Here is a 13964-nt window from a genome sequence, read left to right as displayed (position 1 = left end):
GGGGAGAGATGAGGGAGGGGAGGGCAGGGGGATGAGTGTTCGTCTCCTGATAAGGGTGTTTGTATTCCACTACTGTGTGAAAAGCAGAGCAAGTGAGGGGAAGAGAGGGAGGCAGAGAGAGAATGGAGGAAGTAGGACAGTTGACTGACTAGGACAGCGATTTCTGGAAGATGGTCATCCACTGCTAAGATGAATAGGGTCCACACACTGAAGAATGAAATTGTTTCAATCACTCTTAGAGTTTCACTGTAGGCAACTTACCCTCACAGAAATGGAGTTTCTCACTGTAGTAGTGATGCTCCAGTGAACTATCTGAAAAAATAAGAAGGCCAATTGAGGGTTTGACTTGGATATATGAAAATAGCATGGTGTACAGGGTAAATAATATTAGTCTGATGAATATGATGCAGATAATGAGGAACAGAAAGCTAAACTGGAGCTCAAACGTCCCTCATTAGCTCCAAGAGATCTTGCTGGCAAAGTGTGACCCATAACCGTGCCTCATGGCCCGGTCACTGTAAGCAAGAAAGTGGCCAGTCTGGTGGCCGGCCTCTCTGGCAGGCAGGAACACCTCCAGGATTAGTAGTATTAATCAGATAAGGGGGTGAGGGGCCAGACAGGCCCAGACATGGGCACCTGCTCTGGGGCTGGGAAAGGGGGTGTTTGGCTGCAGGGGACCCCCGGAGCTGCTCCAGTGAGCCTGGGTCTACCTCTAGTGGGTAGATGTGGAACTACACTTAACTTTATAACCATTTCAATGATAGTGATATCCAGAGAGACAAGAACAATCCATGAACCAATCAATGTGGCCTCATTGGAAATGTGATATCCACAGTGTGTTTGGACATGTTACAGATGCTCATGTAAATGTCACCTAAATGTCAAAGTAAAAGCAACATCACACACACACACTAAGTTTGTGAGGCTGTTGAACAGTATTATGTTTTACAGAGAGGTGTTTCTGTTATTTAGTCTACCCTTATGTAAATTGGGCAGACAAAACAAGAGAAACACCTGTCAGTACAATTCAACAGCAACACAATCAAAAATAATCCTACAGTTCAATCGACACCTTTCTAACAGTGTTTCAAGCAAACCTGGATAATATAACCTCCATGAGGGGAGGATTTCTTCTAAGACTGTTGTATTAGACTGCATTAGCTTTAGCTAGCTGTACCTAATAAACTGGCAAATAAGCGTACGTAATGCCAATGAAACATGTTTTCTCAAACAGCTTCTTGCTATGAGTGACGGAGTCATGAAAACTCCATCATGAAAATACCTTGTTACTTCGCATGACAGATTTCTGAATCTAAAGACACCTGATGGGTTGTTTGATTAGTGTCAATCAAATTTGATCAAATAACACTCACACAGCTCTGGTGAAGCAGATTAGCTAATTTTTTGAGTGCTAAATAATAACAAAAGCCTTTTTTTTGCTTAATTAGTCATGACTATTTAACGTTATAGAGAAATACTCAAGTCTAGATAGTCTTTGTGTTGTAAGAGCCAAAATGCTGAGGCAGTATACTATTTTGAAATGTAATTTTATTCAAACTGGCTGAACACACATACACACACTTTGTTCATTTGTTCAAGCTGAATGCCACAGAGTCCATACATAATATAAAACAAACAAACCTGAATCTAATCTAATCCCTACTGTATATGCAACTGCATCATGACCTGAGCCATTGTTAGGCCGCTGTGTAAAAATGTTGTGATATTTTTGGATAGTGATTCTGCCTCCCCTACTCCATTTCTCCCCTCGTCGTCGTCCTCCCCCTTTCCTCCCCCCACTCTGATATCAAGCCACACTTTAGTAATCCTCCAAATGAAAGGATTTGGAGCGAGAGCATCGTCTCTCCACTGAAGATTGGAATGAAAGAGAAGGCAGCTACTCAGATGAGAGAGAAGGGAGAGAAGGCTGTGATGAGAGGGAGAGAGGAAGAGACAGGAAGACTCAGTGTACACAAAATGGGAAAGAACAAAATATACATGGTGAGAGAAAAAAACTGAGACAAAGAGAAGGAAATCGATGAGAGAGGCAGAAACATCTGAGAAGGGCACAGTAACAAATGGAAAAACCTGCCAATGGTGAGAATGAGAAAGAATGATTGAAGGAGGAAAGCAGGGAAAAGAAAGAGATATTAACTGTATGTCTTTAATAGAGAGAAAGAAAGGTGAGAGAGGGTTTATGTACTTTGGTTGATCCATCATGTTGCAAAATGCACTCTCACTGAAATTAATGATAACTGACAGCTGCTCTAACCAATATTTCATAGTATCAATGGATCAAATGACAATCGAACCCACAGAGAATTATCGCCCGACTCTGCTGTTCCCCTCAGCTCTACAGAGTGTTTTACCTTTTTTGAGCTCATTGCTTTGGCTTTATGGCCCACAACTTTACTTTTGATTCACTCTCAGCGCTCCCGTGCGCTGTGTTAAGGGTAGCAGACAGATAGTTGGCGACTAGCTAGTGAACATAGTGGACCATTTAGCTGCTAAGGAGACAGATATTTGTCTCAAGAGGTGGCGGAGACTGAAACAGAGCTAAAAGAGAGTAAATATTGGCTGTACATTGGTCAGGTAGACACAAACAGGACTCCAAATGACAGATAATGTTGCTCTGTGTCTGCTGGATGGGTAAATGAGCAACTGTTTGCTGTTCCACATATTAACTTAATAAGGGGTTAATATCCAATGTTGTGTTTACAGCTTATGGTGAAAAAAAGAAAAAATTAAGAAGGTTTAAATAAATGTTATCAAAATAAGGTGAAAAACCAAAAATGTAAAATTACTTTATGATGAAAACTGAAAACATTTTTTTAAAACATAGATATGGCAGAAATACACGTGGCATCCCTTGCTAAGGATGGAGTCAAAACATTTTCCAAAGGAAAAGTAGCAGCATTTTAAACTCTAATGCATATTTTTAAGAATATTATCAAGTAAGTCATCGTTTAGCATAGCAGAAGGGTCAAATACATGAAGGCATATAGTTCTTCCTGTGGTGCTGCAACAGGTTAAGTCTCCTGGCATGTGAATTCAGTCACACTGGTCTGAAGCATATACTGGACTCTACATACTAAACGGTGCACACTTGTAGTCTAAAATATTAATTTAACACTATTTGCATTTGCAAAATATACTAACTAAATTGTGAAAAACAGTTGACTTTCTTTCTCCTAAGACTCGACATTCAGATGAAAACAAACTACGTAGGAGCGCTCCACGGCCACCCAATGTCATTTTTAAAAACAAGATACATCCTTTTCATGAAATAATGAATACACACCAAAGAAAAGAGAAAAGCGAAGGAAGAGACTGCTCTGCTAGGGCTGTGGGGGAGCGATTTGAGCGCTTCCTCATGGTGAGGGAAGCATCCTGGCCTGAGGCAATATGAGGCTGAACTACATGGGGCCTCTTGCTATGTGATCTAGGAGAAAGTCAACAGTTTAGTTTCCCTATCGCTGTGTGGCAGGACCCCGGGTCAACAGGAACACAGGGAGTGTAAGAGATAGAACCAGAGAGGCCTAATAACCTGTGTGTGAGTGTGCCTGGTATGTGCATGTGTATATAAGGGTTTAGGGTGTAAACCGTACATACTAATAGCCACTGTGTGGACAAGTGTATGTGTGGCAAACGGGTGCAAGGCACTGAAACACGCAGGACCAATAATTTGTGTGTCTGTGTGTGTGTGTTACAGCTTATGGGAGTGTGGGAGGCAACAAAAAGCCCTTCTTCATATATAAGGAAATCACATACATTCCAAAAACAAGACAAATGCAGCTTATCTTAAACACAAACAGGCATCCAATATAAACACTATTTACCTGGCTCTCCTTTATCGTAGTACTGATAGGTGCCAATATCTGTATCTGTGGGGCAAGAGAGAGACAGAGAGGGAGAGGGAGAGAGAGAGAGAGAGAGAGAGAGAGAGAGAGAGAGATGAACATCTAGCTGTCAGGGAAAAGCAGAAGACAGATCAGCAATTTCGCACCGTGGGATAAACAATCGCTATCAGCCAGTGGCCTGTCCTGTCTGCCAGCACCACGGTTTGAGCTGAGATAAGGCCCTGTGAGGGAGGAGGAAGAGGAGGTGGGAGGGTAGGGGGGGTCCGAGTCCAACTGGGGTGGGGGGCAGAGGGGTATTAATAAAGACAGGAGTGTGCCTTAACCCATCCCACCTGAGGGACAGACTGATTTAACACATGCAACATATACACTTAAAAGTAGACACACAGACTCAGCAGGCAGCTACGAATACATATGATCAACATACAAATAGCAGGCAATAAACCCACATACTGATAGATACATACATACACACACACACACACAAACAACACACACACACACACACACACACACAAACAACACACACATACACACACAAACTGCTGAGCTGAGCCTTTTTTGTGTTATTCCTGCAGGCCCAAAACCATAAGCAGCTAGACTCAGATTCGCACAACACATCGTTTCTTTATCGCTACACTACTGTTGCTGTTGCTGCCGCTGCTGCTGCTGCTGCTGCTCCTGAGGCCAGGTCACACTAATACAACAGGAGAGCTGATGGCAGACACACAGACAAACACAAACAGAACACTATCAGTAATGGCTTGATGTGACTTTCTCATTTCTGACAGGGATAGTGATACTATAACCTTGAGTATCTGCCAACACCAATGTGATACTTTTTCCCATTAAACAATAACTGAGGTGTCCTTAAACCATTTGTATGAAAACACTTAAACCTGCATAAAACAGTTATATGCATATGACCACTTTGCTCATTGTTTTGATTATCTGGCCCACATCCTCCTATAACCATATGAGGCCGTTATCAGCATGCTGTAACTACAAAAAATGAGAGGTCAGGTAACAAGAGGCTGGCAAAGACAGCTGAGTATCTAACAAGTTAGACCCATGTCTTTCTCGGGTGTTTGTGGACCAAACCCCGACCTACACTCATCAGCAGGTTAGAAACATGACTACAATGGGATGCTCATGTTGCTCTTTGTCTGCTGAATGTGTAGGAGGGCAACTGCAGCACATCACAAATTTTATTTAAAGCATGCTGTTCAAAGTGAGGCTACAGGCATTTGCATGGTGTTTCAGTGTGTATGATATCAGACCAAACTAGATTTCTGGGACTGGGATTTTATGGACTGAAAAAAGGTGCCCTCTAGACATGTATTATGACATATAAAGATCTGCTTTCAATAATAATTTCACTATACGTGTGTAAGTTGAATATTGAACCATTGTTGGTTTGTAAAAGGTCCTGTATCATTAAAAATATGCTTTTTAATATCTTTTCAACATAAATGTGTCTCCCATGTTCCTAGAGACCCTCAAACTAAGAGAAAACCATCCTCTCTCCTTTTTCTCCCGTTTTATCTTTCAGTAAATGTGTGTGAAAACATGCCCTTTAGATTTGGCTCCCTTTGTGATGTCATAAGGAGATCTGCTGAACATGACCTCCTCTGGCCCTTCAGCAGGTCCTCCTTACTGTCCACCAATGTTTTTTCCTCACTAACGCAGCTGCAGCAGCTGAGGTATGAGAAAGATAATGCCCCCGTAAACCTATTCTAGAAGGACCTCCAAATAAATAAGTAAAAAATAAAAAACTGGTATGAACTTGAAAATGAGCATAATATGGGACCTTCACACTCAGATTTAAAGGGACTGTCTGGGCTTTTGAAGTGGGGGTTGTATGAGGTAACTTATTCATTGTCTGAGTATTACCTACAGTAGATGGTAGTTAGCACACAGGAGTCTTTGCACAGACACCTGAGAAGTTTAAGTATATAACATATTTAGAGTATTTTGACTTTACCTTGCTGCCTAAATTAGTCTCTTGTGGAAGTAAAGACAAAATATTTTTACTTCGGAGGATTTCCTTTTTTTCCCCAAATTTGGTCCACAAGAACAAAGGAACCCATGTGAAGCGTTATATATCACAGCATTATATAGTGGATGCTTCATGAATCTTTATTTTTGTTTTGGAGGTGAATGTATATGATGTAAGGTGGAGGTGATAGGAAGCGTCACACCTCAGCGACCAGGCCTCTTCGCTCAGATGTATCCATCCACATTTTTCCAAGATAGCAGAAGACACACACAGCAGGAAAAAAACAAACAAATAAGGATATGTCACCATCACCTAGGATCGTAGCTTTGTGTATACACATAAAGACACACACACACGCACACACAGACACCACAGACAGCCTCTGAGAGACACTATCTTCGTCTAGAGCTCAGCAGACTGTGAAAGACAAGACAGAATGGAAGGGAGGAAAAAAAACAAGAAAATGGAGAAACAGAGCATTTCTGTCAAACATAAGCGATGGACTGATAGGTGGCGAGCAGGAAAACGTACAAAAACTGCCAGAAAAGTTAAACTTACACCACGCCCACTCGTGGTAGTGGGGAGTACACTGGTGTCATGGTCATCACCGGTGCGCTGTTGTGCCATCACATCGATTTTGCAATAGTGTCATCACAGTGATAAATCATCAATAACTCTAAAACACAAGACATTTCAGTCTCTTCAAAACTGCGTAACTCTCCGAGGGCGTTACTTGAGGTGTGACGTCTTGTCTTCACCTGAGCCTCTTGTCACCTCCGTCCCCACTTCCCTGCTCCGTTTGTGCTAATGCGTCTCACGGCCTGGACATGTGTGGGTGCACTCCTTGGAAGTGCGGTAGGGTCCTGTTCCAGTGTTGTGGAACAGGTGTGATGCTGTGACCATACTCCAGGGACAGGGGACAGAATAGGCTACTCCTGCCAAAACTGTGATTTTATACCAGCACCGACTAAAAAGTGAAAAACATCTTGATAATTTTAGGTCATATCGCCCATTCCTCCCACTGAGCCTCACAAAGCAGCATTTATCCGCTGTTAATGTCTCTCCGTGTATGAATGACGGTGATGTAGGTGGTGATGTACAGCTGACTTCACAGAACTGATCCCTGTGCACTTGCAAATTAGTGTGCATGTAATTATGTACATGTACATTCATGTTGACATCATAAGCTGAATGTCTGAATGTCACAAGTGAATCAAACATGACATCCGTATTGGGAAACTTGTAAACTTATAGTGGGAAAGGTATCTCACTAATAGACTAAACAACAATTTTTGGTTGCCAGCAAAAGCCAAATGGTGGCATCTCTTAATTAATTTGACCAGGACGCACAGATGCTTCACCGGTCTCCTGAGTTGCTTGTGGTCATCCTAACCGAATTTAAACAATGCACGAATACAGTTTAATGTTGCAGAAATAATATAAAGAATGTCAGCGCAAGTCATGTCAGAGCAAGAATAAAGTGAAAACAGACAGAGTGAGAATTGGTGTTGACTGAGGGTCAGATTGTTAAAGCAGATATAGGTAAGGTGGGGACAAGGTGTGAAAACAAAGTGTGTGATGACAGAAAGAGCCAGAGCAAGACCGAGTGAGGGGGAAAAGAGAAAGTAGACAGGGAGAGATTTATTGAGAGAGTGGGAGATTGAACACGACGATAAGTGCTACCTTTGACTTGGAGTGAGCTCTTGGTGGACCACAAGTGCAGTTCAGCCAGGCAGAACGCCATCTGATGGAGGAGTGTAACCCGAGTCTGCAGAGAGGGACAAGTGAGAGAAAGAACAAATGAAAGAAGGAGAAAGAGACGGGGCAGACCAAACACAACCGCAGATGCATATCTTGACGAGACAACATAATAGATTGACATGAATAGGCCTAAGGGTCAAACAAAGCATGCGTGTAGGCACACACGCTCACATAGCGCCTGACCATGTATCTATGCTGGCAGAATGTCATTTTTCTCTAAGTTAAGAGTGTGGCACAGTTGATTAAGTAAGATAAGGCAGTGTATTAGTGCAAAACATCATCAAACAACCACATAATGTAAACGCAAAGGTAAGTGAAGAAACATTGCTGTAATGTGTAGTGATGGATTTTAAGTAGTTAGTAATTGTAGCAGTTGCAGGCTTTCCTTATCAAAGAAATACTGCAACATTATACTCTTCTGCAGCTCCACTTCCTGTACCTGTTATACCTGTATTACTAGTAAGGTGGAATAATAGCATTGGGTTACATACAGGCATGAATGCACATTTTGACCAAAAAAGCTAATTGAAAACAATGTAACAGAAAGACAGACAGAGATGCACATGAACTCAGACTGACACTGAGGTAAGGTCACGGGCGGCAACACTCGTACCTTCACTCACACATCACAGGTGAGCAGTGATGGACACACACTTTGCAGCTGACAGTAAGACAAAGCAGGCAGCATTCCACACATCAGATAATGAACACAGGACGAGTCTGTGACAGGTGCTGGGGCTACCCCTCCCTCTTTATTACAGACTTTATTCTCCAGTCACTTCTCTACACTTGCTAGAGGGTTAATCTGTCTCTTTATTCCGGTCCTCTCTCTGGGGTTTGTCCTGGAGTATTGGTGGTTTGTTACTGTACGTTGTAATTGTATTTCGTCCTGACTGTGTATTGTATCACTTATGATGTTTCAGTGATATAAAAGAACTCCCTACTGTGGAATAAATAAAATAACAATCACATTGACTATTGCTGCTGTTACTCTTACAACTATTGATCAGTGCTACAGCCATTTCCAGCATCACTACAATTACAACTGTTATTGAAACAAGCATTACGTTTCACTGCTCTGTAATCCTACTACTTAAAATAGAACCACTGCAACTACTTTCAGTGCAAATATTACAAGTGTTATACTACCATCAGTACATTAACACAGCAATTTAACACATCTGTGTGCCTTCTTCAGTATAACAACTGATTTAAAAAATAGTTGAAAAATAGTGTGTAAAAATGGCATGTCCTTTCAATAGACTACCACTACTGTTGAATTAACGGTAAAACTAAGATTACTGATGATGTTACTAATGTTTATGTTAGAACTATTAATACCATTCCATATGAAAATGTCTGTTGGTCTAAGGGAGTTCTCTAAAGTTCAATCTTGATAGTAGTCTGTTTTTGGGAGGAATGGCGTTATCACTTGTACTAAGCTGGACTTTTTATGTCCCTACATGCAATCTGAAGTTGTAATGACAGTCACGATTAACCTAGCATGTCTTAGATCCCATATATTTGATCCATGGATATGTCATAAGAACTGGATACTGGGCTGCCGTCCAGCCTTGCCACCAATCTTTCCAAGAAGCCACTCCTGGTATTTCCATTACGTTTTCTGGGAAAACAGGATAGAAGTATATTTCCCAAAAACCAAACTAATCTTTAACCAATGTTTCTTCATTGTCTGACGCCAAGTGTCTGCCACGTTGAACAAAGAATATAAGCTTCTCAGAACATTATGGAGCGACAGACTCTTGGACATTCAAGTGTTCAAGACTCGGTGTAAATTACAGGCCAGTGCAGACTCTTTGTATAGCATAGTGAAGGTGTAGCAGTGGTGCTGCATCCAACATTTATTTCTCTATCTGTGCAGCTAATGCTCTGGATCTCTCCATCCTCTCCCTCTTATTTTCTCTCGTTAACGCTGAGAGGGGACAGTCTCTTATCTTTCCCCTCTTGCACCTCCTGGTGTGGGAGAGAAGAAAAAAATCTAATTTTGCCACTCAACCCCCAAAACTACATGTCCCAACAAAAATACACATAGATAACACCGGGTGCCATGGAAACGCTGGGGCTAGCATGGCATGGCAGCAACAGCGTAACGAGTTTACTGACATAAGAGGATTCTTTTATCCTCTCCTAACCAGCTTTTTTAGAGGAAGTCAGCCCTTTTGGAGGGGAAACCTCATTTCAGACTGCTTTCATTTAGTTATTGCCAGTCTGGCTAACCTAAGAGTTCTTGAGACCTTGTTCTGCCAGCTGTTGAGGTCTCAGGGAATTTATGGCAAAATAGAGGAAACAAGGGGGCTGACACAGATATAGAAAATGTGAGCAAATTGAGTGAGGGTGTGCGGGACAAAAATGACATGTGGGTCCATGAGACCTGAGGCCACATAAGTCTTAATACAGGAAATACAGAGAGCAAGAGAGGCACTAACAAAGGACAGAGAGAGGGTTTGTTCAGGTTCTGAAGATCAGCCCATTTACAGTGGCTGTCATTCTTCTATGCTGTCAGTCCTCTAAGCAACAGCTTTGTTTGTCTAATGACTTGCCTCTCCAGTCTCTTTACACAAACACACAAAAGGCAAACATATCACTTGACTACTTGCATTAACATTGGTGGAATAGAAAAATGTGCTTAAAAAGAATCACCTCATGATGACCTGTGACATCCAATTGGATTGTAGATTGTGAACAAGTCAGAATTGCACTTCTAGGGAATCAAACTGTTAAGTAACTAAAATAAAATGCACATCTGGTGAGGCTGATTTTAGTTATTTTGGTCTGTCAGTGTATCAGTACTGACAGTACTGAATATTAAAATTGTTTTTGGCACAAAGTATGAGGTTACTGTATATATGTGTCTCATATTTCTCATTTTTGTGGGTGACCATCAGATCAACAATCTTGTTTTTATAAATTTGCTTTTGAAACAATGAAGATGAACCAATTTCTTGCTCCTCACACTCATATGGTAGCATGTGCATACATCATCACAATGGTCCACTTTAAAAAAAGAAGAAAAAAAATAATCATATGAAGAGCTTGGCTCCATGATGATAATTTGAGGACAGTAGTATATAAAATAGGTATTTGGGTAAATGGTACAGCTATTGCACTCAAAAAAGTTTCATGCACACACACACTCACACACACATGCATGCTGTACAGGTCCTGGACAGCTGCCACACTCATTCTGATATCTGGCTGGGGTTGCCGTGGGTTACCTGTCCTCCCGCAGAGCTTTGTGGGGTTGCACAGCAAGTGTACAGAGGGCTGTGTGAGGGGTGGGGGGGGGTCTAGGTTATTGTACCCTGTCTTTACACTAGTAAAGAGGCTGCTTTAACATCAAAGGAGGGGAGGGAAAACATGCGACTCCTCTTTCAAAGACAGTCCACAGGAACTACGACCTTGTCTGCTCTCTGCATCTCTTTCTCTGCTCTTCTTTCACTGTCCCCTCTGGGTGCTTACTGAGTATGAGAGTGTCTGTGTGTATGCGCGTGTGTGTGTGTGTGTGTGTGTGTGTGTGTGTGTGGAAAGAGGAACAAGAGCAACAGAAAGTGTCTTTGAATGAGTGTGCTTGGATGTGTGTGTGCCAGAGATATAAAGAGAAAGTCAAAGACAGAACTTTAAGTAAATATTTATTTGAGACGGGTTTTCTCAGAGTGAGAGAGAGAAACAATGGAGGTCTTTCTAAGATATCTGGATCACAGTCCTGTCCCATCTCTCACCCTTCCTTGCTCTCAACAGCCACTACTCAAACAGACATTTATTTAAGCTAACAGAACCTAACATTGAGCTATTGTTCTATACGCTCTGAGGGTATACATCCAAGTGGATATTTGGCACAAACAATGTACCTAGTTTGAATCTGACTGATGGCCTCTCTAATATGTCATTTCTCTGCAGGATGTGGAGGAATGACATGTCCTGACCTTTCTACATTATATAGTATAATAACACTGACTAATATCACCAGATTAAAATCTATACATTTGATTTTCTAGATTAAATTAAGAGTAGTATTTTCTCTGGAATTTTTTCTTAAAAACTGACCATAAATAGTCCTGTCTGAAAGAACTATCACTTGTTGACTCTTATAAGTCGCAAAAACAAAAACAAGGCAAAAATTGTGTTTGCTTCGTCGCCAAAACTATATTTAAGGAAAGCAGTATCATCAGAAGTGCATCATTTATTGGTATATTGAATATGGACATTTTCAGGGAAATGTTTTTATTGAACCTTTAAAATAAAACTATATAATGACCTCTCAAAAATTTATTTACTTAGAGATGGATGAGATGATGACGGTGAGGATGAGGAAAAGTAGACATAGTTAGAGAGATGATGGATGAAGACAACTGAAACCTCTAATTGAGCTTTCCTACTGAAATCTCTCCTCGGCCAAGGTGAGACGAAAATGTACGGTGTGGCAGGAGGGACAATCAGTGACACATTAATTGTTCTGGCAATGCAAAGAAAAGATGATCCTGTGGGAGGCGTAATACCTGTGATTGGTTGCTTGTGCTTTCTCCTACAAGTTTTCTAATGCTGGTAGAGATATTTGATAGTGAGGGAAACGTACGTGTGTTCCCCACCATTCTTCTATATAACCTAGCTCAAGAAAGAAATTAAGCAACGTATGATAATAACAAAAGCACAATATGGCCCAATCACATACCAACCAACCATTTAGTGCTGTGGGGGTGCCATCAATCCAATGCTAAACTGTAAAATTAAAGCTCATGCCATCTGTATCTATGATGGGACTCCCATTAATCCCTTATCAAGCATAAATACGTTTTTTGTGGTGGTGTTGCTCTGAATCATGTGATATTAGGTAACTTTCCTCATATTCTGTAGTCTTGTAAAGTAAATGGGGCTCGATTAAACATTATAAAGATTTTTTTGGGGCATTTATATGCTTTAATAGATAGGACAGAGTAGAGGAAAGGGGGGTAGAGAGAGGGGATGACATGCAGAAAAGGGCCACAGGCTGGACTTGGGCACTATAGTTAGAACTATGCTCTACCAGGTGCCCCGGACTAAACATTATTATTATTATTTCTGGATGGGTGAAGAACCTGTTGTGTCAGGAGGGTATCTAGGTTTCAAGCATCATCGACCAGTGATCAAGGTTACTCTCTTACTGAGATAACTTTGAGGTACTTACAGTAATGTAGATTATGTTGCAAAAGAAGAGACGTCACGAACAAATGAGTTAAAATTTGGCGATCACCCAAGGGTCTGCTGGGGCCTCGATCCAGATCTGGAGCTCCTTTGCAACAAGAGAGAGAGAGACAGGCAAGAAATGAAGGCAGGCTCACAGACATTTTGTTTGACATCTTGAGGATCCTTCTTCACACACACACGCACACACACGCCAGAGGCAGTGCTGTCATTTGGCGCAGTGGTCCCATCACTATGAGAAGAGTGATGTGGTAAATTACAGGGTTAAAGAGCTGCCATAGTGTGACTGACACAAGGCCATCACAGCCTTTCCCCATTCCCCCTAACACACACACACACACACACCTTCATTACACATCTCTCTCTCACACACACACACACACACATATACACACAGTCACCCTTAACTGACTCTGTGTAGGTTTGTCTGTCAGTTTTTCCTTCCCTTTACCTTTTCTTTTTTCCTCATGTACCTTCACTTATCATCCCTCTGCCTACTTGTCCCTTGCCTTTTATCTTCTTTCTCTCTCTTCTTGTCTCCCATGTTTTTCTGCGGTACCTCCTATTAGAAATGCATTAAGCTTTCTGACCCTGTCTGCAAGCTTTAAGTCACTTTTTCCTGGCAATTTTTTTGTCTCGTCTTTGTCTCGTCTCTCTCAAAGGACAGTATTTCAGTGTCTGATTTTCTCTTTCTCTCTTGTAGTTTCTTACTCTTTTGTCTCATCTCTCTCAAAAAGGACAAAGTTTCAAATTTTCTGAGTTTTCTCCTACAACCTTTATCTCTCGCAGACGCTCTCTCTCAGCGACTGCCTGGTCTTGTTTTGGCTCTCGGAAAGAAACTTGGCAAACATGAGGAACTTACAAAGAGCGACCAGACAGTATATCCACAGAGAGAGATAGGTGGGTAACAGTGTGTAATTGTTAATGTATGAGTGCATATTTTCCAATCTGAGGTGCCTTGGAGTTCCTACCGAGTCTCAGTCACAGACTACATGAACACATGCACTCATGTATTCAGTAAGGACACTCAGGCAGTCAAGTCCATGCTACATCGCATACACTCCAATCTCTCAGACTCCTGATATGTGTACTCACACGGCACACAAGCACATACGTATGCATGGAAAGCCATATACAGTATGATG

The 13964-nt window shown here is 41.5% G+C and overlaps 1 protein-coding gene across 1 annotated transcript in view; it reads right to left on the bottom strand.

Moving 5' to 3' along the window:
• wdpcp (WD repeat containing planar cell polarity effector) overlaps nucleotides 1-12890 on the bottom strand; it is a 59491-nt gene extending 46601 nt beyond the window's left edge. Inside the window, exons 1-5 of the mRNA XM_070841201.1 lie at nucleotides 12803-12890; nucleotides 7543-7627; nucleotides 3927-3966; nucleotides 3840-3892; nucleotides 262-312 (exon numbers count right to left, since the gene is read on the bottom strand). Coding sequence (XP_070697302.1) covers nucleotides 262-312; nucleotides 3840-3892; nucleotides 3927-3966; nucleotides 7543-7603 — 205 coding nt within the window. The 5' untranslated portion in view covers nucleotides 7604-7627; nucleotides 12803-12890. The remainder of the gene's footprint in view (nucleotides 1-261; nucleotides 313-3839; nucleotides 3893-3926; nucleotides 3967-7542; nucleotides 7628-12802) is intronic.
• Between the last annotated feature and the right edge of the window lie 1074 nt (nucleotides 12891-13964).

This window comes from Pempheris klunzingeri, chromosome 12 (genome assembly GCF_042242105.1).
Source record: "Pempheris klunzingeri isolate RE-2024b chromosome 12, fPemKlu1.hap1, whole genome shotgun sequence".
NCBI classification, from domain to species: domain Eukaryota; kingdom Metazoa; phylum Chordata; class Actinopteri; order Acropomatiformes; family Pempheridae; genus Pempheris; species Pempheris klunzingeri.
Note: the sequence above shows the minus strand (reverse complement) of the source record. Positions and strands in the feature narration are given on the sequence as shown.